General features: G+C 40.5%; 1 protein-coding gene across 1 annotated transcript in view; it reads left to right on the top strand.

The window, feature by feature from the left end:
* The window catches only part of NLN (neurolysin), a 143,354-nt gene extending 118,310 nt beyond the window's left edge, over positions 1 to 25,044 (top strand). Inside the window, exons 10-13 of the mRNA XM_044657715.1 lie at positions 1,566 to 1,752; positions 3,430 to 3,558; positions 5,585 to 5,721; positions 24,537 to 25,044. Of these exons, the coding sequence (XP_044513650.1) occupies positions 1,566 to 1,752; positions 3,430 to 3,558; positions 5,585 to 5,721; positions 24,537 to 24,671 (588 nt within the window). The 3' untranslated portion in view covers positions 24,672 to 25,044. The remainder of the gene's footprint in view (positions 1 to 1,565; positions 1,753 to 3,429; positions 3,559 to 5,584; positions 5,722 to 24,536) is intronic.
* The last annotated feature ends 2,642 nt before the right edge of the window (positions 25,045 to 27,686 follow it).

The raw sequence follows: 27,686 nt of genomic DNA, 5'->3' as shown, positions 1-27,686 counted from the left end.
ATTTTAAATGGAAAGTTCTTTAGAAATATTTTGACTTTCAAAATGAAGATTTTTATTTTTTATTTTTAGTACAGACCAATATTCATGTCAGTCATGGTTTCCTGGTGATTTTTCAAGTGTCTGAGGCTGAGAAATCATGAAATAATTACTCAATATAGATTATTCAGCAGGTTATTTTTCATGCTGCCTGAATACAATATTTTATTTTCATTTAAATGCCTGGAGTTGTTTTAATATTGCTTTTTTAAAGGGCAGAGTTGACTCTAGCTTTATTTGATCTGCATGTAAGAGGCAAAATGTCAGAGCAAAAAGGGGAATTGGATTTGAAGTCACATTAAGGTTCTAATTCCAGTTAATCAAATTGGACCATTGGATTTTCTTTGAACCTCAGTTGCCTCATCTGTAAAAAGATTACTGGGAACATCTGGGTGGCTCAGTGGGTTGAGAGCCAGGCCCCCAAAATGGGAGATCCTGGGTTCAAATCTGGCCTCGGATACTTCCTAGCTGTGTGACCCTGGAAAAGTCAGTTAACTCCTAACCCTCACTGCTCTTCTGCCTTGGAACCTATACACAGTATTGATATTAAGATGAAAGGTAAGGGTTTAAAAAAAAAAGATTACTAATCCATACACTAAAAGTCAGCATGGAGCATGGTATAGTGGATGGATCTTAGAATCAAGAAGACATAGGTCAAAGCTGACACAACTTGACTTTGTGACCCTAAGTAAGTCACTTAGTCTCCATGCCTCAGGTATCTCTGCAAGATAGTAAATTACAGAGCAATCACTGGCCTACATTGATGGGGTGACTTTCCTTACAGGGGATTTTCCTAAACCAATGAAATGATAGATTTGGGAGGAAAAATACACATGGGAAAGGGAATAAACATTTTTATAGCACCAACTATATGCTAGGCACTGTGCTAAGTGTTATCCTCTTGACAACCCTGCCAGATAGATGCTATTATCCCCATTTTACAGTTTACAACTGAGGCAAACAGAGGTTAAATGACTTGCCCAAGAAGTGTGTGTCTGAGGCTGAATTTGAACTCCGATTTTGCTGCTCCAGGCCCTGCATTCTATCACCTATGCCACCTAGCTGCTTTGTGACTAGTACATGTATATGTAATAATTGCATGTAGGTCTTGTAATTGATATTTTGCATATGATAAAGTGCTCTATAAATTTGTGTTATGATTATTACTTTTTGATCCTTTCTATTCCAATTTTATTGAATATAATTTCTACTTGGCTACTAAGTGACTTGGGAGAAACTGTGGTACAGAGGAGTCAAAAGACTCTGGATTCCAGGGCTGCCTCTGACCCCCCCAAAAAACTAGGCAAGTTGCATGACCTCTACTGAACTGTAAAAGAGGGATAAATAAAAGTTCTACTAGCTAGCTACCCCATAGAATTCCTGTGAGAATCCAGTGACATAACATACAAATTCTAACTACAAATGTAACTTGCAATTATTTTATATATGTAACACATGTTATACATTATACATATAATAATATACATTATGTTTTCCTCCTTTAAATGTCCGTACATCTTTCCTTCCAGACGGATTTTGCTCGATTTAGCGGGACTAACGTGGAAACAGACTTTGTAGAGGTGCCTTCCCAAATGCTTGAGAACTGGGTCTGGGACAAGGATTCTCTCCGACGCCTCTCGAAGCACTATAAAGATGGGAACCCTATAACAGACGATCTGCTTGAAAAACTTGTTGCTTCTCGGCTGGTCAACACAGGTATGATTGGAAAGGTTAGAGAAGAAAAGGAAGTAGAATACTTGAGGGCAGCATTCCGCTCTGCCCTTCTGTTCCTCCTGCTTCCTCCCTCTTAAGACCACTAGCGTAAGAAGCGTTATGAATGAGTCTGAAGGGAGAAGATTAGCAGCCTGTATAAGCCAAAATACTCTTTTGAAGATTTTTATAATTTGTTCTTACTGTTCTTACTGTTAGAAAATCCTTGGGTGATCCTTTATCTTGGAATCAGTATTTGGAATTTGGGGTCTCAGCCCATTAGAAAGAATACACAGGGAAACAACAAATTGGGAAAAAATCTTTATAACGAAAAACTCTGACAGAGGTCTAATCACTCAAATATACAAGGAGTTAAAGCAATTGTATAAAACATCAAGCCATTCCCCAATTGATAAATGGGCAAGAGACATGAATAGGCAATTTTCAGGTAAAGAAATCAAAAGTATCAATAAGCACATGAGAAAGTGTTCCAAATCTCTAATAATTAGAGAAATGCAAATCAAAACAACTCTGAGGTATCACCTCACACCTAGCAGATTGGCTAAAATGAAAGAAGGGGAGAGTAATGAATGTTGGAGGGGATGTGGCAAAATTGGGACATTAATGCATTGCTGGTGGAGCTGTGAACTGATCCAACCATTCTGGCTGGCAATTTGGATCTATGCTCAAAGGGCTATAAAAGAATGCCTGCCCTTTGATCCAGCCATACCATTGCTGGGTTTGTACCCCAAAGAAATCATAGATAAACAGACATGTACGAAAATATTCATAGCTGCGCTTTTTGTGGTGGCAACAAACTGGAAAAGGAGGGTATGTCCTTCAATTGGGGAATGGCTGAACAAACTGTGGTATATGCGGGTGATGGAATACTATTGTGCTAAAAGGAATAATAAACTGGAGAAGTTCCAGGCGAACTGGAGAGACCTCCGGGAACTGATGCAGAGCGAAAGGAGCAGAGCCAGAAGAACATTGTACACAGAGACTGATACACTGTGGTAAAATTGAATGTAATGGACCTCTGTACCAGCAGCAATACAATGACCCAGGACAGCTCTGAGGGATTTATGGTAAAGACGCTACCCACATTCAGAGGAAGGACTGCAGGAGAGGAAACATATAAGAAAAACAACTGCTTGAACGCATGGGTCGGGGTGGACATGATTGAGGGTGTGGACTCGAAACTACCACACCAATGCAACTACCAACAATTTGGAAATTGGTCTTGATCAAGGACACATGAAAAAACTAGTGGAAATGCGCATCGGCCGTGGAGGGGGGGTGCGGGGGGAGGGGGGTTGAAGGGGATAGGAGGAGCATGAATCAGGTAACCATGTTAAAAATGAATATTAATAAATGTTAAAAAAAAAAAAGCACAAGAAAGAATACACAGTGGGCAGCTGGGTAGCTCAGTGGATTGAGAGCCAAGCTTAGAGATGGGAGGTCCTGGGTTCAAATTTGGCCTCAGACACTTTCTAGCTGTGTGAACCTGGGCAAGTCACTTGACCCCCATTGCCTAGCCCTTACCACTCTTCTGCCTTGGAGCCAGTATTGACTACAAAATGGAAGGTCAGGGTTTAAAAAAAATTTTTTTTAATAAAATAAAAATAGAAAGAACACACACTTCTTTGTCAAAACCCTGCCTCCACCTTCTTGTTCCCTTAGGTCTGTTAACCCTCCGCCAAATTGTACTGAGCAAAGTTGATCAAGCTCTCCACACTGACGCATCATTGGACTCCTCGAAGGAATATGCCAAATATTGTTCAGAGATCCTAGGCATTTCAGCTACCCCAGGTATGCAAATGCAAAGGTTTCCTTCAGTTTGGTTTCTATGCATTTAACCCTGCTGTGCAATCTAGTCAAGGCAAGAACAGTAGCCTTTTTTAAGAGGTTGCTATCATTCCAGACACTTTGCTAAGTCCCCAGGACAGGGAGAAAGGGAAAAACAGTCCTGGCCCTGCAGCAGCTTACAATCCAATACCAGGAAACGGAATGCAACATAGACCCGGGACAAATTGGAAAGTGTCTCCTCAGAGGGGAGGTACTCACATAAAGGAGGACTTGGGGATGGTTTCTTACAGAAAGAGAAATTTTAGCTGAAACTGAAGGAAGCTAGGAAACAGAGAAGAGGAGAGAGAATTCTGAGAATGGGGACAGTCAGTGAAAATGCAGGGTAAGGAGACTCAGTGTTTTGTTTGAGGACCAACAAGGAGGCCAGCCAGTCTCTGGATCACAGATTATGTGGCAGGAGAATAGGGTATCAGAGGGAAAATAAGGTATAAGATAGGAAAGGGCTTTAAATGATAAATAGGAAATTTGATTTTTCATCCTAAAGGAAATTGGGAGACACTGATAGCCTAATCTCATCTGTATTTTTTATTTCTGTTGGGTCACAATTACTACTGATAAGTACAAAAAGGGTGCTTCCAAGATACCTTGTCAAAATTGCTTGAAATCATGCTTGTCCCCTTTTCAAATACAAGGGACAACTTGCTGAAATACCATTTTTGGAGCAAGACAAGAGTCAAAGATTGGGTTGAGGTGGTCCCCTTACCTGTGGGGATCTAACCTGTGCAGTGATTGATCCCTTCCTTTCTAAGAGTTGCTGCTGGAAAGGAAGGGAACAGATCTTTCTACAGAGCCACAAACTCTTCTCTTCAAAAACACTGGAACCAAAAATGAAGCATAGTTTGACTTATCTTAATTTGGGTTGGTTTAATTAGCAGGCTGGTTCCCTCCTTTTTTTCCCTTCCCTAGCCACCCTTAAATGGGCATCCAGGTGGCACTGGGCCTGGGGTCAGGAAGATTAAACTTCCTGAGTTCAAATCCAGTCTCAGACACTCAGACTTTAGCAAGTCACCTCATCCTGTTTGCCTCAGTTTCCTCATCTGTAAATTGAGCTGGAGAAGGAAATGGCAAATCACTCTGGTATCTTTGCCAAGAAAACTCCATATGGGGTGATGGAGTCAGACAGGACTGAAATGACTGAACAACAAGCCACTCCTAATCTGAGATAGGGTGGGTGTAGTGGTGTTAGGTGGAAAAGAAATATCAGTAAAACCCTGTGACCCTGATCTAGTCACTTAACCTTTGTGGTCCTCAGTTTCTTCATTTGTATAGTGAGGAAACACAACAGGAAGAGCCTGTCTAACTTCTTGATGCCTATCAGATATAAGAAGTCAGGTCATTGATACTCATGAAAAAAATACTCATTAAAGTGATGCAACCACATATAAAGACAGAAGAGAGATTACAGGAGTCAGGTGGAATCAGCCACCCAACTTACATGACTATTAATAGGGCAGTTTTATACTTTGGGTCACTGTTATTCCCCATTGTCATTAGAGAGGCTATTCACAGTTTTGTGGTAGAGATTAGTAAATTAAATTTAATTAGGGAGACACTTTTGATAACCCTCAAATGAAGGGCACCACTGAAGGGGTTATTATCCTAAAACCTAATTGTAGTCCTGAGACATTTAAAGCCCATGTTACTATTTAAAATACAAAGAGATGGGATAGGAGTATGATTAGTAGGCATTATTGAGACAAATGAGTGTCTGAAGGAAGAGAGAAGAACAAGCAGTTCTGAAACATCCAATGGGTGTGGACCGAACCTCAGAAACTATTGTTAGACATTCGAAACTGGCTCTAAGCTGGGGCCAGAGATAAGAAAGACATTTGTAAACACCTTGCCAAGGGTGAGGATCCCAGCCTCAAGGGTGAGGAGGTCAGAGCCACCAGGCACCCCCTCCAGCATAAGAGCCCCTTCACTGTTCCCTTCATTCATGCCATTGGTTTGCCTTTATGTTTCTTTTAAGGTACAAACATGCCAGCGACTTTTGGACACTTGGCAGGAGGCTATGATGGCCAGTATTATGGATACTTGTGGAGTGAAGTGTTTTCCATGGACATATTTTATAGCTGCTTTAAAAAAGAAGGGATTATGAATCCAGAGGTATAGTATTTACTCTTTTTCTTCTCCTTAGGTCAACCTTGCAGGTCCTCTCCTTCCTTCCCGCTTTAAATACTAAAATTATGAGTATGGGGCAGCTAGGTGGCTCAGTGGGTAGGAGGTCCTGGGTTTGAATGTGGCCTCAGATACTTCCTAGCTGTGTGACTCTGGGCAAGTCACTTACCTCCCTTTGCCTAGCCCTTACCGCTCTTCTTGGAACCCATACTTAGTATTGATTCTAAGACAGAAAGCAAAAGTTTAAAAAAAAAACAAAACAAGCTATGGGTACACTTAGATTTTAGAGGATTGTAATCTTTTGTCTCGTCCCAGCCCTCTGCATCTCTATAAATCACCCATGCTTAGTAATGAGTTGAAAACTAGAAGTGATTAAATTCAATTCCATAAGTTTTTTTTATACCAACTGCATTTTCTTGCTCATTAAATTCCAATATGTTGCATAATTAAAAATTCAGAGCTTTGTTGACAGCATTCTAGTGGCTTGTTTTGACATGTGCTGCGCGTGTTTTAGCTTTCTGGGAGCTGGGGAGAGGAAGGTAAGCTCCTTCCCGATCCAGAGGATCTCCTTGGGTTCTGGTTCTGTGCGTGCGCGTGCTTTCAGCGGGAGGCGCCTTTCCCAGGGCTGCTGCCCCGTACTTTGGCTTACTGGGTTACAGGAATGCCTTTCAGTAACCCAAGTTGGTTCTTTAACCTGAGCCTTCTCTTTCACTGCCCCGTGAAGAGCCTCCAAGTGGCCGCTGGCCAAGGACGCCTTGGTCAGAGCCCTGCATCCTGCCCTCGTGAAGGCTCCCCTGGCACCATCTGCTGAGAGTCTCCCCAGTGGAGTCCTGGTCCCCGTGGTCTGAGGCAGTGGTCAGAAGAATGGCTAGCTACGGAGCAGCCCCTCAGAAATGCTCTGGGCCTTCAGCAGAAGTGCAGGGCCTCTCGAGGGTCCGGTGCCCAGAAAGCATTGGTTTATTTGCTGGGAGAGCACCTCCCCGGCATCCCACTCCAGTCTTCTCCAGGACCTCCCCTGCCCCTGTCCATGAGCCTCTCTGGGCAGCTTTTAACTTGCCTTTATTGATGCCCCGCACTTCCTTGGGCCCTTGACTCTCCCACCCACTGCCTGCTTTTTCCATTCCTGTTCCCTGGGCTATAGAACATTCCCAGAGAAAGCCATAGGACCACGCTGCCTGAGCCCCGGACAACGTCCTTCGCCATAAAAGTTCAACTGACCGCCTGGCAATCTGTCTTCCCTCCATGACTTTCCAAATCACTCTCCTTCTCTGTCTTTCACTTCTGTTTCTCCACTCTCATCAGATTATTTCTCCTCTTTACCAAGAATCTTGAGCTACTTTCATCTTTCTTTTCACCTTCTCAACTCAAAATTTCTTTCTAGATGGCTATATTCTCCTCTTTCGGGCAGCTAGGTGACACAGGCCTGGCATCAGGAAGACCCAAGTTCAAATCCAACCTCAGACATTCTCTGAATGACCCCGGACAAGTCATTTAACCCCATTGGCCTCAGTTTTCTCATCTGTAAAATGAGCTGGAGAAGAAAACATCAAATCACTCTAGGATCTTTGCTAAGAAAACCCCAAATGGGGTCCTGAAGAGCAGACATTATTGAAACTCATGAACAACAAATAATCTCTTCTTAAAGGAAAGATATTTTTCACTTCTAAAGATAAACTTTCCTCCTGGCCATTCCCCTCATCTTCTCCATGACTTTTCTTTCCTGTCTTATGAATTCACTCTGGCTCCTTCTACCTGCCTACAAATACTTTAGTCTTCACTTATCTTTAACAAACTTTCAGATGAATCTCTCAAGCTCTCTAGCTACACCCCCCCCCTTTTCTTCTGCTCCTTTTTTGTAGCCATTCCCCCTGCATCTATCTCCTCTCCACTTCTGCTCTCTTTTGCCCCTGAAAACTGGTCTCTTCCCTTTGTTACTAGGTGGTTCGAAGGACAAAATGCTAGACCTTGAGTTAGGAAGACCAAAGTTCAAATTTGGCCTCAGATACTTAGTAGCTGGGTGACCCTGGGCAAGTCACTTACCTTTTATCAGCCTCAGTTTCCTCATCTGTAAAAATCTGTAACACTGCCTCCATCCTAGGGTTTTTTGTGAGGATCAGGTGAGATAATATCCTTAAAATACTTACCATAGCACCAGGCATATAGAAGGCACTTAATACATTCTTGTTTTCTTTTCTTCCCTGCCGAAACATCTCCCTTAAGGGAAGCCAGTGACAGCCTAATCATGAGATCCACCAACTTCTCGGGCCTCATACTCCTTGGATTCCCTGTAGCACTGGACACTACTTTTGAAAACTGACCATTGAGGAGCTCTGTCTTTTCTTGGTTTCTATGACACAGTTTCTGAACTAACATGATTTTCCTATCTTTCCAGCTGTTCTTTGAAACATTGAAAGTCATTTAGTTCCAATGCCTCCTTATTTAGATGAGGAAATGGAGAGCTTCTGAGAAGATCATTAGTAAGAAATAAAACCATGGGCCATTTTTCCTCTTCAGTGTAGACTTTTCCCCAAGGCTCTGTCCTTGGAATGCTCATCTTCTCCCATGGTGACAGTGGTCCTAGCTAAAGGAATAACTCCCAAATCTCTATTTCCAGGCCTGTCAGATCTCCAGAATCTTTACTTCCACCTCATCAACTTCTTGTTAATTCTGTATTTTTAAAAAAAAAATCTTTCCCTTAAAAAAAAAAAAAGCTCTTCCTCCTTTTCTTCCATGTCTCTATTTCTCTCAACGATAATATTCTCCTCATCCCCTAGACTTGAAACCATAAAATTATATTTGACTGTCCCTCTCTCTTGCTCCCAGCACTAAACAGTGACCAAGTCTTGTCGTTTAGTCTCCCTTCATAATCTCTCTTTCATCCTCCCCTCCACCCTGTTTTGGTTCCTTGTCACCTCACTCCTCTAATATAATTCTGTAACCATTGGGGTCCCTGTTCCAGGTTCCACCTATTTCCAGTTGTTATAATAATAATAACAACAACAACAACAACACTTTGTGCCAGGCATTGTGCTGTGCTTTAAAATTATTATCTCATTTGATCCTCACAATAACCCTGGAGGTAGGTGCTATTATGATCCCCACTTTACAGATGAGGAAATCGAGGCAAAGAGGTTAAGTGACTTTACTAGGTCATACAGCTAGATTTAATTCAGGTCTTCCTGACTCCAGGCTCAGTTCTCTATCTCCTGATGAGTCACTAGCTGCTTCAGTACTATACTTTGGGCATCTTCCTAAATCACCACTTTGATTATGTCTCTCTCCCTCTTCAGAGATCTTCCTAGGCCCTTCATAAGGAGAATACAAAATAGACTAGGAAAATCTGAAGTACAAAATAAAAGTACATGAAAGGTCTCAGGATGGAGAGCAATGACTTCTAGCTGGGATGAAGTATTGTGGGGAAGGTGGCATTTGAATTTAACCTTGAAGGGTGGTTTAGAGTACAATAGATGGAAATATAGGTGGAGGTTATTGTACACCTAGGCAACTGTGCAGAGAGAGATGAGAAAGAATAAGTAGTTCAGTGTGGCTAGGCTGAAGGTAATTATGTGAAATAAATGTGGGGGAAAAAACTCAACATTTCCTAATATATCACTTAGTATCTCCCATAATATGGTCCTTATCTGCTGCCTTTATAGCAATTATCTCCTTTTATTACTTCCCTTTATAAACTTTATGCTTTAGCCAAACTGATCTTTTTGCTATACCTGAAATATCCTCTCCCTTATCTTCAGCTCTCAGCTTCTTGGCCATGCTTCAAGACCTAGCTCAAGGGGCAGCTAGGTAGCACAGTAGATAGAGCTCCAGGCCTGGAGTGAGGAAAATCGGGGTTCAAATCTGGCCTCAGACACTTCCTAACTGTGTGATCACTGGACAAGTCACTTAGTCCTCATTGTCTAGCCCTTACTACTTACTCTTCTGCCTTAAAACCAATACTTACTATCGATTCTAAGTCACAAGGTAAGGTTTAAAAAAAAGAATACTAAGACAGGTAAGGATTTTAAATTGATACTAAGAAGATAAAGGTTTAAAAAGAATGTTTCATCTATGTCCTAATAGCATTCCCTAATCACTCCAGCCAGAAATGAGCTCCTGTGAAATTCTACTAAAGTTTATTTATATCATTCATATGGCACTCATTAACTGATTTTTAAAATTTATATGTATGTATATCTCATCTCCCACACTGGATTATAACTTCATCGAGGGCAAGGACTGCATCTTTTATATTTTTATATCCTCCCCTATGTTTGCACATAAATGGATATTTCTTGAAGGTATGATTTAATTTGGAAAATGTCTAGTTGGCTTTGATTTCTGTTGGTTCCACTTGAGAGAGCAGTTCCTACTTTTTTTTAACTTTAAATAGACTTTATCCTCTAGCCACAGAACTTAAATACGCCAAGATAGGCTTAATTATATCCCCACTTCTTCTATTAAGTCCAAAATGGCTTCCTTGTATAAGATTAAAATTAATATCCAATAACTCCAAGTATTATTTTTATAAGATTTATTAATAATCACTTGAAGTGGAGGAAATAAAATAACAAAAGTAAAAGCCTGAGTAAAGAGAAGTTTTTCCCCCAACCATGTTAGCAGGAGAAGAGAATGAGGGGGCGAGGTAACAGAAAATTTATCTCCAAAATGTAAGGACATAACATGAGAACAAAAGTGGGATTCTGGGAAATGGAGTCCTGGGGTACAAAATTCTAATTACACACTTGGAAGATTTGGATACCACTTACTCTCCTATATATCCACCCGGTCATCTCCTCCATGCTCCCATTCATCTTACCAACATCCCAGTGGCCCTCCTTCAGCACAGATGTCTTTCACTTCAATAGGAAGCTGTGTGCCGAAGGGTTAGTCAAATGATGGATAACTCCAGAGTTTAGTAGAATTATGGCCTGTCACTGTGTCCCCTACATGCTGCCACCTTGGCCTTGTTCTCAAATTCTGTAGTTGGTCCCTGGCCAAATCATTTTTAATCCAGATTCAGGAATGCTACAGGGTTGGATTTCTAGAAATCAAGCAGGCATGATGACTGATCCATCCAGACTTCAGTATTTCAAGGTCCAGTGAATAGGAAGCTAATGGAAGGCAGTAGGAAGCTGTGTACTTGAACAGAGCCAAAACATTGGCCAGCATCCCCAAAATTCTATATTTCAGTAGCATAGTACAGATTAAAAGACTGTCTGCCGTATTATTTTTCTTAGCCACTTCCCGTGATACTGTTTTCCTTCCTTTCACTTGCTCTAGGCTACCTTTAATGTAGCTTCCACACTCTGAGGATGTCCCAATGCTTTCTCCCCTAATTTCATCACATCAGTGACACTGATACTTCAGGGCTTAAAACGAATAATCTACTCCTGGGACAGGTTATACATCTATCCATGCACGTTAAATCTGGAAGGGAAGTTAGAGATCATGCAGTAAAAATCTTTCCTTTTACAGAGCTGGGAATTAAAGCCAGTAGTAGCAGCTGTTGGAGCCAGTTTTTCATAGACATCTAGGGGAATCCACATGACACTTACCACAGGCTAAACTATCAAATTACTGACTTGGTTTTGAAAAAATCTACTTTTGAGGTAAATGTCAAGTTAGGAAAAGCAAATGCTTATTCTAGAAATATGAAAAACTAATCACTTAGAACCTATTTTTCAGTAGGCTTAGCATTTTTTAAAATTAAACAGCTGAGTTGTATTGTGACAAATAAAAGCAGATATGTCTTTCAAACTGATAGAAAAAACATTAATGTGTATTCTCTAACCACAGGTATGGAATGATATGATAAGTATTCTGTCATTACTGACCTTAGAGAAAGGCAGATTTAACCAAAGTCATTTGAGATTTGATATTCTATTCCTTTTTAAAATCGTACTTTTTCCTGGGCATGTACCTCTGTCAACATGCTGTAAATCAGACTCCTTTGAAAAGATTACCTCTGTCTTATATCAAGAAATTAAGAATTTCTGCTTAAGAACCAGGAGAACATTATACACCTTAAATGAAACATAGTGAGACGATCAAATGTGATTGTGATTAACAGCAATGCATTGATCCAGGACAACTCTGAGGGACTTAGGAGAAAGAATGCTCTCCACATCTAGAGAAAGAACTGTGAGAGCAGAAACACAGAAGAAAAACATATGACTTATCATTTGTTTATATGGATTTAGGATTTGGAGTTTTGGTTTTAAAAGATTATTCTGTTGCAAAAATGAATAAAATAGAAATGGGTATTGAGTGAAAATATATGTATCACCCAGAAGCAAAAAACAAAACAAAACAAAAAACACTTCTATTTAATATTCTTGGTAAAGGCAGGGGAGTATAGTGGATAAGGAAATGGCCTTGGAGTCAGGAAGACTTAGGTTCAAATTTAGTTTTCCTCTGGCATAAACTAGCACTGTGTCTCTGGATAAATTACTTAACACAATTAACACTTAATCCAGGCATCTTCTCAGACTCTTTAAGTTTCCCAGAGGGTCCCAAGCTGCATCTTCAGAAAAGATCCTACAGTGGGAGCTCCCTCCTCCAGGGAAATTAGTAAGTCTGGTCAGAAGATGAACATGAAGTTCTTGAGGGTAAAAGGGAATGGATGAGACCCCAAGATACCAGAACAGGCTTTTGTACCTGAAGGTTCACCTTCCCTAGGATGATTTTTCATCAATCAGAGGAAAGAATTTCAGAGTTCTCCAAGGATCCCTGGCCTCCCGTTGTGGATCCCCAATGATGGGGGCCTGACAGGTTATTGGCTAGTGTCTCTGTGCTTCCCTTGAAAAGCAGGCTGTTCTCTGCCCCCTACCCCAACCCTAATCCCCCACCATCAGCTTGAGCCTTAAGAAGCAAGACTGAAGAGACTGTTCTTTCAGAAGGCTTAAATTTAAAACCTTCCAAACTGAGAGACATATACTAGGCTTGTTCACATACATATACATATGTACACACACATATGTGTGGATGGATGGCAGCAGCTAGATGGCTCAGTGGGTAGAGTGAGTAGAGTCCTGAGTCTGGAGTCAGACCTGCATTCACATCCAGCTTCAGACACTGTGTGACCCTAGACAAGGGTCTCTTTGCCTTAATCCACTGAAGGAAATGGCAAACTATTAGTATCTTTGCCAAGAAAACCCCCTGGATAGGATAGGCCACTGGGTCATAAAGAGTGGGACACAATTGAATGACTAACCAACAATTCGGTGAATATGAATGGGGAGAGAGAAAGAGGGACACAGAGACCAAGAAAGAGAGGGTGAGGGAGAGAGAGAGGAAAGAGCAGAGAGACAGAAGGAGGGAGCAAAGGGGGAGAGAAAGAAAGATGGAGAGAGAGAGGAGCGAACAGAGAGTATATACAGTGTATACACACACATTGATTCAGTCTTTCAAACCATTCTTTTTCAAAATCACAAGATGTATATATGCAACTAGGTCTGTATTTGGATGAGGGTCTGAAGCTATGATTTCATTAATATAGGAAACCATAGGAAGAGAGAATTCCCACAGTGCAGGTCCATACCTTTTCTGCAATTTACAGCCTTAGAAAGTTGCCTGGAGTGGGCAGGTAGGTGGCTCAGTGGATTGAGAGTCAGACCCAGACACCGGAGATCCTGGGATCAAATCTGGCCTCAGATGTTCCCTAGCTGACCCTGGGAAAGTCACTGAACCCTCATTCCCTAGCCCTTGCCAAGCTTCTGCTTGGAACCAATACATAGTACCGATTCTAAGAAAAAAAGGTAAGGGGGTTTTAAATAAATAAATAATAGAATTTTTTGAGAAGGAAAAAAATGTCTTGCCCAGGATCACAGAGCCTTTATGCCATCAAGGCAGAGGCAAGACTTAAATCTGAGTCTTTCCATCTCTGAGACCAGCTAGTATACTTGCTGCCTCACCGTCTCTTATACAAGCAATATATGTACACAGTATATACATGCACATGTATGTATGCATATGTTCACACCCATTAGGAAACTTCAGAGTGAGACCCAAGAGTGAGGCCCGTTGTCAAACTATTAAAGCTTTCAGATTTCCCATAGAAGCCCTGAAACTTTCTCTGATTTTCCATCTTTGCCTAGTTCACCTATAGCCAGTTTCTCAAGTTTCTTTTCATGGAGAAAGTAAAGCTACATGTATACTCCCATCTCTTTCATTAGCTTTTAAGATTGCATCTAACATCTGTTTGGGGAAGTTCAGGAGATGACCCGGGAAAGTCATCTTGTTTCAGAGAGCTCTCTCACCTCCTTCAGAGGCTGCCTGGGGCACAGCTTCTGGGTTGACCACAGCTGTTCTGAAAGATGTCTTGGGGATGCCCCAGCTGTGGTTACCAAAAACAAGCCCCTGAAACTAGGGGTGGCAGAGCAAGAGCAAACACCTTCACTAGAACCATTAAATTTTACAGTCCTCTTCACTTGGGAAAAATTTTTAATGGGCAACAAACATTCTATGTTCAAAAGCAATTTGTATGTTTTGCCAAAATTATCTTCTCTTCCTTCCACTTTTGTGTAATATTTAACTTTGTTCCCTTTAACAACGAAGAGGAAGTAGGGCTTGAGTGACACTTTCAAAAGCATCTCGAGGAGAATTAAAGAAAGATTTTATTTTCATTTTTTATTACATACAGAGGTTGGATAGCCTTTTAAAAAAAAAACAAAACAAAAAACCCTTACCTTCCATTTTAGAATCAGTACTGATACTGTGTATTGATTTTAAGGCAAGGAGCAGTAAGGGCTAGGTAATGGGGGTTAAGTGACTTGCCCAGGGTCACATAGCTAAGGAAATGTTTGGGGCTAAATTTGAACCTAGGACCTCATGACTCCAGATCTGACTCTCTATCCATGTTGCATGGTTTTATAAGCAAAATTTGACACAGAGCCAAGAAGAATTTTGAGTTGACATCAAGAAAAATAATCTCACTGTCAAGATCTTGGTATCATAGAGTTTATTTAAAGATTCTTTAGATTTTGGAATCTTAAATAAAATTGCTACTTGGAATGAAATTCTAAGGGATGTTCCGGAGATCATTAAGGATGGGACAAACTCTTTTCTATCTCAGATGCCTAGGTGTCATTTTTCCTTATGCTTTATTGGCCTTCTATTCAAGATCTTCTGGATTTTCCTTACTCTCCTTTTTCATCACCTTCTCTCCCAGGCATTCTTTCATTCTCTTGCCTGTCTTAAACAGAGAGAAGGGAAGAGAAGTTAAAAATGACATGTTGAACATTTTAATGATAGAGCCAATCAGTGAGTCTTTGGTAAGTGCTTACCAGGTGTGAGACACCATTTAAATGCTGAGAATGCAAAAAAAAAAAAAAAAAAAAAAAAAAGTAAAAATGGTCCCTGTCTTCAAGAAACTTACATCCTAGGGGCAGCTAGGTGGCTTAGCAGATAGAGATCCAGGCCTATAGGTAGGAGGTTCTGGATTCAAATTTGACCTCTGACACGTCCTGTGTGACTCTGGGCAATAGCCCCAGCTTTCCAGCCCTTACCTCTCTTTTGCCTTGGAACCTGTATTTGTATTGTTATAAATAAAAATTGATCTTGGCAACTTTATACTAAATTTATAAGTATTTATTAGCAAAGAGGGAAAAAAAAGATAGAAATAAGGTTTCCAGCCTTTCTAACTTAAAGTAAGATCAGGTCCTGGATTCCAGCACAGTGCAGTTTCCTCTGCATCGCTGCTTGCCAGAGATAGCAAGAGAAATAGGAGCCACCAAGATAACTTGAGAGAGAGAGGAGAGCCAAGAGAACAGCCAAGCCTCCCCCCATCTTTCGACTAACCAGTGGCCTTCATAGTCACATTTCCTGGCCTCCACTAGCAAACAGGTGACTCCGATTCCTCTCAACTCATCTGTCCATCCACTGGAGAGAGCCTTCTGGGATTAGACCAGGTTGGAGGTTCTCTAGATAGTGAATTCACACAGTATCAATTCTGAAGTAGAAGATACGGATTTTTAAAAAAGGAAAAAATAAAAATAGTCTCCGCCTTCAAGAAACTTACATTCTAATGACAGAGATAAAACATATATATAAAAGATACATACAAAGTGGTGAGAAGGTAGCCTTTGAGGAGAAGGGAAAACAGGAAAGATTCTTTTCTAGTAGGTAGCATATAAGCTAAGTTTTATTTTGTTTTAAATAACTCTTATCTTCTGTCTTAGATTTGTTTCTAAGCATTGGTTCTAAAACAAAGAAGTAGTAAGGAATAGGCAATGGAGTTTAAGTGACTTGCCCAGGGTCACACAACTAGGAAGTGTCTAAGGTCAGAATTGAACCCAGGATCTCCCATCTCTAGGTCTGGCTCCCTATCCACTGAGCCACCCAGCTGCCTCCTATATATAAGCTAAGTCTTGAAGGAGGCTGAGGATTCTTAGAGGCAGAGGGGATCAGAGAGGCAGCCAGTATAACTCAACTCCAGAGTGCCTAGAGAGAAGTAACATGAATAAGAGTGCCAGCTGTGGCCAAATCAATCCCTAGAAAGATGGGTTGGGTCTTGATTTTGGAGAGTTTTAACTGAAACCCAGGAATTCATCCTTGCTTGCATAATGAGGAGGGAGCCATGGGACAAAGGTCAGATCCTTTGGGTGCTGGGTGGAGGTCTGGTTGCAGGGAGGAGAGCCCCAAGGCACAGATACCAAATAGGAGGCTACTGCCAGCATCCCAGCAGGAAGGAATGGGGGCCTGAACTGGGGGAGAGGAAGAAGAGAGGGCCTATGAAGAAAGGAACAGGGTTTGCATCTGGAAGAGCTTCCTAGGGCCCAGTCTCTCAGCTGGGCTTCCAGGATATGCCAATGTCCCTAAAGACTACCTGCTGTCCGGCATGGCCCTTTTCTTAATGCTCTTCATGGCAGGATGCCTGGATGCACATAGTGGAGCTAGAACTTCTTTCTCTTGGCCTTTCCCCCCTAGTGACAGCACTGACTTCTGAGGTTTGCAGTAGCCATGAGTGAGCTACAGCCTCTTTCCTTCTTTCTCCTTGGTTCTCCCCCCCCCCAATCCCTTTTTTCTTATTGCCTGACTAACCTTTTCAAAATCCTTCTCCTCTACTTTCATTTTCTCCTTCTTAAAAGAAAAAGGAAGGGGGCAGTGGGGAGGGTTTTATGGCCAAGTTAGCAAAGACAAGATGTGTTGTGGGCATGTGTCTTTATCTGGAATAAATAATCACAGTATGGGAGGAGGGGGGTGTCAGCTGTGACCAAATCAATCCCTCAGCCAGCTTAAAGAGTTTAGGGGGAGATATAAATAGAGTAGAAACTTCCCTGTATTTTAGCCAAAAACAAAAAGCCCTCTCCCCCTTTGTATTGTTATCTAGATTGGAGGGAAGATTCTGTTATCTGTGTCCTTATTACAGAGATGGCATACATCATTCAATTCATTCAGTTCAATTAATTATTATGATTGTTTACAAGATAATAGATTTAAACCTAGAAAGGACCTCAGAAAGCCATCAAGTCTGCCAGACACACAAACATTTTGCAGATGAGGAAACTGCAACACAGAGCACTTAAATGACTTACCTAGGCCCCCACAGCTAATGTCTGAAACAGGATTCAAACCCAAGTCTTTCCAACTTCCTGACAGTGCTCTATCTCCCACACCCAACTGCTCACACTCATTGCTGTTAGTAATTTATTGTCCCAACCCCAAAGAATAATCATGCAAAATCCCTGTCCCTTACTCCTTTGCAGAGGCAGAGTTCCATAGATGTGGAACATGGCGTAAAACATCAGCCTTTTCTACGTATTAATTAGTTTTGTTTATTTTTTTCTTCCTTTTTAAAAAAAATTTCTTTTTTTGTAAAGGATAGCTCTCTGGGAGTAGAGCAGAGATCCCCAAAGTGGGCGCTACCACCCACTGGTGTGTGCTGCAGCGATCCAGGAGGCAGTGATGGCCATAGGTGCATTTATCTTTCCTATTAATTGCTATTAAAATTTTTAAAAAATTAATTTTCTGGGGCACTAAGTAATATTTTTTTCTGGAAAGGGGGCAGTAGGCCAAAAAAGTTTGGGAACCACTGGAGTAGAGAGTGGGGAGAAATACAGGGAAGAGTATATAAGGAAGTATATAAAGGCAAAAGATATCACTGAAGGTTTATTGAAATATATCTGTGTATGTATTCATATACTTAATATCCCAAACAAAGCCCATGCTAGTGGATCTGCAACCTCCTCAGTGTATTTCTCTAGTGAGAACACTAAGTCCAGCTGCCTTTCCACTCCAGCCCCTATCACCCCCTCCCCAACCTTGTGTGTGTGTGTGTGGGGGGGGGGTGTTTGTTTGTTTGTTTCTTTTTTTTTTCCCCTTCTTTCCCCTAGTAGAGTGGTCTCCTTGAGGGAAACAACTACTGTATTTCTTCTCAGCATATGGTAAACACAAAATAAATGCTTGTTGACTGACTAACCATCCTTCTAGGCCAGGGATCAGCAACGTATGGCTCTCGAGCCATATCTAGCTCTTTTGAGGGCCAGATATGGCTCTTTCTACAGGAACCATACAGTCAATTTTTTTTCAGGCGCTGTTACAGGAGCGGCACTGTGAGCACTGTACGGCTCTCATGAAATTACATTTTAAAAAATGTGGCATTTATGGCTCTCACGGCCAAAAAGGTTGCTGACCCCTGTTCTAGGCCTTGCTGTTCTGGGTCATTCCAGTTCAGTTATTCCCTTAAATTTACCACAAGGGATTCACCAAGTATTCTGGGGACCTGCCTCCTTTTTTTTTTTTTTTTTTTAAACACTTACTTTCCATCTTAGAAACAATACTAAGTATTGGTTCCAAGGCAAAAGAACTATAAGACTTCTAGGCAATTGGGGTTAAGTGACTTACCCAAAGTCACGCAGTGAAGAAGTGTCTGAAGACATTTTTGAACTTAGGACCTCCCTACTCCAGACCTGACTCTCTATCCACCAAGCCACTTAGCTATCCCCTCACTTTCTCATCGCCTGTCCAGAAGCTAAGCATCATTAGCACCCTATGACTAGTGTCTCTTTTTCATTCATACATTTCTTTGATGACACCCTTTCTACCTTTCTCCTTAAGAATTCCTTGCAATATATGGCAGCCTGCTTCACATCCAAAACACGCATTTCCACTACCTTTGGGTGATATAACAGGTTGAGCTTCAGAGAACCTAGAACCTAAAGGCCAAACGGACCAGAAGTTGGTGTTAAAAAGATGGGTCTTGGTTTCAGGAAAAAAACTTGAGATCACTTAAACAACTTTGCCTAGTCCCAAAGGGATCCCAATCCATTCTTGTCCTCCTGCCCAATCCAAGACACAATTCATTGTCTACATGTGATGTCTTTCCCAGACACATATACACACTGCAGCATCCATCCAAGATATTTATATGTACATATATATATACACACAGTGATGGATACACACTGTACTTTGTCCATTCAACTGCTCTTTAGAGTCTGAATAATAGATATTTTTCATAGACTGATTTTTCCTAGGTAGATAAACCAAACTCTGGAGTGATTATGGACCTCCTCAATACAAGCCAGTTTTATGCACCTAAATAATTTAAATCCTCATCATTTCTATTCATCATTCTTCAAGAAAGTACTATTTTTGCCATTGTTTATAAAAACTGGAAGTGGAGATTATTTCCATGTAAGTGCTAATAAAAACAACTGTTCTACCATTAGTTTTACTTAAAAGAACTAAATTTGGGGCAGCTAGGTGGTACAGGGGATAGAATACTGGGCCTGGAGTCAGGAAGACCTAAATTCAAATCCAGCCTCAGATACTTAATAGCTGTATGACTCTCGGCAAGTCACTTAACTCTGTTTGCCTCGGTTTCCTTACCAGTAAAATGAACTGGAGAAATGGCAAACCATTCCAGAATCTTTGCCAAAAAGACCCCAAATGGAGTCAACAAAAGTCAGACATGTCATGTCTCAACACAAGCAACAAAAGAACATTAATATTTTTAGAGATATCTCAAATAAAAGAGATGATTATCTTATAGACCTTGTCCTTGGGTAACCAACCTAGATAGAGACCCAAGGCTTTAGAAAACATCAACATTAGGGAGCATTTGTGCAGTCAGACACAAAGATTGTAATATTAAAAGACTTACATACAAGATTTCATTTTGACCTCATTTTACCATTTTGATAGTAAGAAACTTCAGTGAATGAAGAAACAGTCCAGTGACAACTTTTTAATAAAAAAGGGGGAAGCATTCAGTCTCTCCATTTGCTTAAAGTATTTACTTGTTTATGAGAGCTTGGTTCATTGTGCTAGAAATATTATCTACAGAACCAGTTCATTCATTGGACATGAAAATGTTGCCTTTACACCTTCAATTATTTGAACTTCTCCCTTTTGTTAGTGTTGTACCAAGAGAGGGGCTCCCTGACTCTACATATTCATTCCCTTGTCTCAGAAAGGGTTTCTCTTTGATTCAGTTTAATTTAAAAAGATTTAGAAAGTGCCTCCTATTTACCTGATACCCTGCTCAATGCTCAGGATGCAAAATAAAAAAGGACAGAGCCCCTGCCTTTCAAGGAGTTTATAGAGTCAATTGGTTTCAGGGAGTGGAGAGATGGGATCTACTCTTGTCCCACCTTTAAGCACTTCTAGTGCATGGACATAATGGCCCTGTCTGGGGCAGAGACTCTTGCCTCCTCTCTCTCCAGGATATGTTTGACAGATTCCATTCTCTCACCCTGAGAGCCTGGTGCTTTCCTAAAGCCCAAGAATTCACTTAACCCTTTTAAGAAAAACAAGATCCTATTACCACAAAGACTCAGAGTTTCTTCTTCTCAAAACCTCATTGTGAAGGAAATGAAACTATTAAGAGACCATTGCACTGTAATTCAGGAAATTGAATCAACTTGTTTAGAGCTGGGGATCAGTGAAAGGCTTGAGCTCTATGAAACCACATAGTGTGAGCCTGAGCAGTGCCTAGCTCCAAAATGACTTGGCCCATCTGAGGAGTCATGAGCTGCCACATCACAAGGCCACCACCACTTAATCTTAGTCCCTGCCTGTCATTTAGTAGCTCAATGAGCTTTGAACTAGTCAGCAGATAAAGGCCATGTTTTCTGTTCCTCTGCTACCAGAGAGAACCAGCTTTTCTTACCCCATCCCTCTAAAAGTAGAAATAAGGACTCTTCCAGGAAGCCCAGGTTCCCCCTCAAAACTCTCATTGGATGTTACAGAGAGGAACTTGGCCCCAAGGTGGACTCAAGGCTATTTGGTTTGTAAGTGGTATTGGGGGAGAGATAGTAAGGAATATTGTTTTCTCAGTCAGCCTAGTCTACTGAAATCCCACCTTTTTTTTTTTTAATTTTTTTCTAGGTTATACATATATTATCACTCAAAACCCATTTCTGTATTATTCATTTTGTAATAGAGTATTGTTTTAAAAACAAAACCCTAAATCGTATACCCAAATAAACAAGTGACATATCATGTTTTCTTCTGAGAAATCCCACCTTTTATTGGAAGCTTTCTCCAATCTCTCTTAATTCTAGAGCCTTCCCCCTATTAATTATTTACTGTATTTAGTTTGCTTTGCATTTATTGTTTATATGTTGGCCACATAATGAGAAGACATTGGAAAAGACCTGGATGTCAGGGAAAATTGAAGGCAAATAGAGAAGGGGACAGCAGAGAATGAGATGGATAGATGCTGTCAGGAAAGAAACAAACGTGAGCTCAGACAGACTTTGGGAGATAGTAAAGGATAAAAGGGCCTGGCATGCTATGGTCAGACAGGACTTTGTTGTATGTAACATTGTTGTTTCCTCCATTAGAGTAAGCTCCTTGAGGGCAGAGCTTTCCTTTGCTTCTTTTTGTATACCAGAGTGTATACTCACTATATTTTTGTACATGCAGTGCCTGGCACATAGTAGGCACTTAATAAATGTTTATTGATTTATAGTAAAAAGAGCTCTAATCTTAGAATCAGAAAATCTAGGTTCCAATCCCAACTCTTACATTTAATATCAGTTTTAGACACATCATTTAGTTTCTCTGGGCCTCAGTGGTGTCCTCTTTTGTACAATAAGGATAAAGTCACTTGCACTGTCTAGGCAAGAAGATTATTGTGAGAAAAGTACTCTGAAATAGAGTTAGAAAATATTGATTAAGCTCCTACTCTGTGCAAGTACTGCAGTTACAGAGAAAAGATATAAGAACGTCCCTGCCCTCAAGGAGCTCACAGTGGGAGAGGTAATGTAAAAATAACCGAGAAGGGGAAGTAGGTCAAAGTTATCTGTCGGGGCATGATGCAGTCACGCAGCCTGAGTGGGAAGTGATCAGAGGAGGTGTGAGTTTTTGAATTGGATTTCATCTTGCAGAGTGATGAGTTTCTGAAGTTGATGAAGTCCAGGAAAGCATCTGGTTGGGAAAATGATGAGGAGAATTCCCTGGAAGTTATCCTTAAATAGTGACTCTGTTAATGTTAAAGTGCTAAATAAACATGATAAGTGTACATACATATGTTATTACTAAGACACAGGTCTCTTCCCATCTGCTATCCAAATGGTCTATACTCTCTAACCCTCAGCTGGATTATTGAATTTTAGGATGAGCTCCTTCACTCCTTATTATCACATTATTTTTTAACTTGTAATGAAAGATGTTGATCAAGTTTAGAGACATAAGACAAAGAAAGAAGCATAAGTGTCAAAGAGGTAGCTTGTTGACTGAGGTCCAAAGTTTTGACTTGGTGAGTCTTGGTATAAGACTTTTAGCCCATGACCAGAATAGGTACCTCCCTATCTTATACCTTACCTTACTTTTTTTTTTTTAAAGCCTTACCTTCTGCCTTAGAATTAATACTGAGTATCGATTTCAGGGCAGAAGAGTGGTAAGGGCTAGACATTTGGGGTTAAGTGACTTGCCCCAGGTCACATTGCTAGGAAGTCTGAGGTCAGATTTGAACCCAGGACCTTCCAACTCCAGGCCTGATGCTCTTATCTACTGTGCTACCTAGGCGTCCCTTAGCTTACTTCTCAAAAGACACATAATTATTTCAGGACAGATATTCCAAAGCTCCTTTAATGAACATTTTTACTAGTTGTACTCTATCCCTTAAATACACTCTGTCTTTATCTCTACCTCCTGACTTCCTTCAAGTCCCAGCTAAAATCCCATCTTCTAAGTGGATAGAGAGGCAGGACTGGAGACTGGAGGTAATGGGTTCAAGTTTGGCCTCAGATACTTTCCATCTGTTTGACTCTGGGCAAGGCATTTTACTCTAGTTGCTTGGCCCTTAACACTCTTCTGCTTTGGAAACAATATTTAGTATGGATTTTAAGACAGAAGCTAAGGGTTTAAAAGCAAAATAAAGTAAAATCCCATCTTTTACAAAAAAGCCCTTCCCAATCCCCCTTAATGTCAATGCCTTCCCTCAATTGATTGTCTCCAGTTTATCTTATCTATATCTTGTTCATACATAGTTCTTATTCCCATGTCAAATCCCACCATTAGGCAGGGAGCTCCTCAAGAGCAGGAGTTGCCTTTTGCCTTTCTTTGTATTATCCTCAGCACTTGGCACAGTGCCTGGCACATAGTAGGCACTTTACAAATCTTTATTGACTGACTGCCCATGAAGCAAGGAAAAGAAAGAGATAAATTAGCCCATCTGCCACTGATACCTCTTATACCTACAGTCAAAGATTTGTTTCAGGAGGAAATCAAGAGAGTTGGCTCCATTGAGGGGTAGAGGTGGGTGATCTGTTTCAGGCATCTGTTTTCCCTGTTCCATATTAATGTATTTGGTTCTACCACCACTTCTCTCAGGGTTGTTACTCAGAACTCCTCTTGCTTTAGTCACCAGCAGTTCTCTAGCTCGTCTTGCAGTAAGTGGAATCTTTCAGTCTTCTTGACCCAATTAGATTTAGATCTTCCATCAAGGTCTGTTTCCCATTCAATCCTCTTCTCCTCTCCTTTGGGAAGTCCTTCCTGTGTGCATGTGAGTCGTCATCATGGTCCTTGCCCTTATTTTCTGCTGCATCAAAAAGGAATGATACTTGGCATATTCATGTTGAGTCCTTCAGTTTTGTCCCACTTTTTATACCCCTGTGGGCCACATTGTCCATGGGGTTTTCTTGGTGAAGATCCTGGAGTGATTTGCCATTTCCTTTTCTAGTAGATTATGGTTATATCAATGCATAAAATTCTGAAAGTCTCTCAAGTAAAATACAGATGTATAAATGGAAATGGTGTCATACATTTGAGTCCTCGATTTGTGAAGGGATACATGTTCAAACCAACATCCCTCCAGAACCACAAGGGGCCCTTCTTTGTTTGGGCCCCAAGCCCAGTAGGGGCTACTGGTAATTTAACCTCTTCCAAGAAAATAATAACAATAGTTCCAGACCACTAGAACCCTCACTTGTAGCATTCGTAAACACCTTCTTTGCTTTCTTTTATAGTAGAACTAGTAGTTTGAAGGAACAACTGAGAATGGAAAAAAGTGTATGCAGAAGTTGTTTCTCTGCCTGCCTGGGGATACTAAACATGAACATGCCAGATATTCCTTTTAATATTTTCCTGCTTCACACCCAAAGGCTAACTTCTGCAACTCCAGAGAGTCAGACTATTCCAGAAAGGACCAAAGAACAATTGCATCTGCTCTCCAAAAAAATCCAAAGGACTAAGAAAAACCTCCAAAGCAATTTTACCGCAGGGGGAAAAAGAATCCAGCCAGAAATTCCTTTTAACTTCTATTCCATCCCCCTTCCCTTAACTTTTAAAAACCTATATATAGATTTGGAAAATTGGTATAAACATGAACTCTCAGACATAATGTTTTATTTTATTAGGTTGGAATGAAATACAGAAACCTTATCCTGAAACCTGGGGGATCACAGGACGGCATGGACATGCTCCAAAGTTTCTTGCAACGTGAGCCAAACCAAAAGGCATTCCTAATAAGTAAAGGCTTGCACACTCTGTAAAACTAGGGATCTTTTGTAGCAGTCATGTCTGGAAGATAAATTGATGTTGCTTGGTATTTGGGATGTTAAAACAGGAGCGGTTATAAGACCTGAAAATATGTAGAATTCTGTCCGTCTGATTTTATTTAAAAAGCACAAAGTTAACCACTGAATTACAAAAATAAAATGTAATTGTAGGAACAGCCCATTAGAAAATAATTGTAGTTATAAAAACACCATTTAAGTACATACGTGAACTTCTTTTTATAAAAATTTCATAAAACTGTAATTTGTTTTTTAAAAAATTGTAATCTGGGTAATGTACATGTGAGAAACCTGACAGTTTTTAAATTGAAATTAATGTACATTGTTGAACTGTTAATTTAACCCATTCTTACATTTTGAAGTTTTGTACATGTGGTTTCTGTGAATATAAATGAATATTCACATAATTCTCTTTTGTTGTAAATATTTCCTTGAATCAACTTTGACTGGATATTTACCAGTACAGGGCTATGGTCATTACCTTGGCTATATTCAGGGCTAAAAGTACCTGCCTCAGTGACACACTTAGTCACCTTCACACACCAGACCTCATTTTATCCAACTTTCTGCTACACTTGTTTGGATTATGTGCTATGATTTGGCTACAGCTTAGATCCTGTCATCTTTTCTCTTCCGCTACCCCTCACTTTCTTCTCCCTTTTTTGTCTGAATTTCTTTGAGTCAGGATATGCCAGGTAACACTTCAGTTATGTCACCTTGGGCCAAATATAGATCATCAACTCATGTCCAAGATGTCTGTGCCAAACTGTCATAACACAAGATTTGTAATCTTGTTGTAAGGTTGCCAAAGCAGTAGCAAGTCCAAGTAAGTTTTTCTCTAATAAGAGAAGGTGGTAAGAGACCTACTCTAAACCCTGCAGTGTAGCAGATGGACCTATCTCATTTTTGTTGGTCAGTTGTTTTTTTAGTCCTGTCCAACTCTTTGTGACCGCATTTGGGGTTTTCTTGACAATGGTACTAGAGTGGTTTGCCATTTCCTTCTCCAGCTCATCTCACAGATGAGGAACTGAGGCAACTGAGATTAAGTGACTTGCCCAGGGTCACACATCTAGGAAGTGTTTGAGGCCAGATTTGAACATGCAGAGATAATAAGTCTTCTTGACTTCAGGTCTGGCATGCTATCCACGGCACCACATAGCTGAATTAGGTGCAATAAAAAGAAGGAAATGGTGTGGAGGTAAAAATTTCAGGAGTCCTAGAAGAGAAAGAGAAGGAATTGGCAAAAAGTGTTTGAGAAGTATCCTCTGGTATTCTTCTTCTGTACACAGACACTTAAAAATCAGTCTTACAATCATGTCTTATCTCTTGATTTTTATCAACTCTCTTCAAGGTTTTTCCTCTGGTCACCATGAAAAAACTCTTTACCTGAGTCTAAAGTCTCCATCTCATCTACGGTCACACCTTAATTTTTCCCCATAGACAAAGTAAAGCTTATCCATGATCATCTTGATTGGAAAATGAATTTGAACTCATCCAGCACATTCTCTCTTCTGTGTACCATGCAGTGATTCAAGACTGAACTTGTAATCTAATGAGCTGGATGAGTTCTTGGGGTCATTTCCCACAGCTGCCTATGAAAGAAACTTGTTTATAGGGGCAGCTAGATGACTCAGTGGATGGAGAGTCAGGCCTAGAGATGGGAGGTCCTGGGTTCAAATCTGACCTCAGACACTTCCTAGCTCTGTGACCACTTAACCCCCATTGCCTAGCCCTTACCACTCTTCTGCCTTGGAACCAATACACAGTATTGATTCTAGGATGGAAAGTAAGAGTTGAAAGGAAAAAAAAAAAAGAAACAAATAGACAAACTTGTTCCCATGAAAAGAAAGAGTAATGGATTTGGAGCATAAACCCAGAAGACCTGAGTTCAGATCCTGGCTCTGCTACTTTCTGTGGTAATCCATTTAATCTCTCTGGGCCCCACTTCATCACTGTGAAATAAGAGTTTGAATTAGATGGTCTTTCAAAGTTCCTCCAGATTTTAAATCTAAGAACCTCTTAGGCTATGAACTAATACTAATAAAATATTTGTTCCAACTGCTTCCTAGCCTGAACTGAGGAATTATATCCTCCTGGCTTAGAGCATAATGAATGAAAACCTCTTTTATCCTTCAATCCCAATGTTATTTAGCCACACAAAGGAAAAATTCCTATTAAGAGCCATGAATGAGCAAATGTTACAGAGTTCCAGTAGGTAGTAGTAGATCTATTAAAGACAAGCCAATGCATAGAATACCTTCTCGAAACCCTAGCCTCCCTGGCTTCTCTTTTCACCACAATGAGGCAGGCAGAGCACTACCACTTGCCAACGTTTGGCTACTCAGAGCCCTTTTGCCTGAGATTTCACAGGATCCTGTTTTTACATTTCAGCTGAAAACTATCTTCACTCCTTTCTGTTCTCAAATGTATTTTCCCTCTGCTTCTCTACTTTCTTTTCTAGCATTATTGAATGTTACATTATTTCCTAATGGGGAAAAAAAGAGGTAGATAATTTGTATAAAAGAGACTGTGCCCAATGAAAGTGTATCACGACACACAAGAATGGAGCATTCCTATCTATAACTGCTTCTTTCCGTGTGTGAGACTGGAGTGTGTAGGACCAAAACCCCTCATGTAGCATTTCTCATTCTGGATCTGCGCCTGATTTCAAAAGCTTAGAAAAGGACAGTTTATGAAACCACATCCTCACAGAAAGTATTCTTTAGCGTGAGTTAGAGAGAATAGAATTAAAGGTTTATTTTTTAAGGCCACTTAAAATACAGCAATCCATCTGTTCATTCTTATTTCCAGAGTATATAGTGTCCTGGCGGCGTTCTAAATAGCAAATAAACATAGAAATTACAATTTGGCATACAGATTTTACTGATTTACGAACTGGGCCACATATAACCAAGTCTTTCTTGGTTACCTATTCAGGCAATTCCAGCCTGATCTAGGTCTTCAAAAGCCTTATGTTGTCCAAGAACAAGG

Source organism: Gracilinanus agilis, chromosome 1 (genome assembly GCF_016433145.1).
Source record: "Gracilinanus agilis isolate LMUSP501 chromosome 1, AgileGrace, whole genome shotgun sequence".
Classification (NCBI taxonomy): Eukaryota; Metazoa; Chordata; class Mammalia; order Didelphimorphia; family Didelphidae; genus Gracilinanus; species Gracilinanus agilis.
The sequence above is the reverse complement of the archived record's forward strand: the minus strand, read 5'-3'. Positions and strand labels throughout refer to the sequence as shown.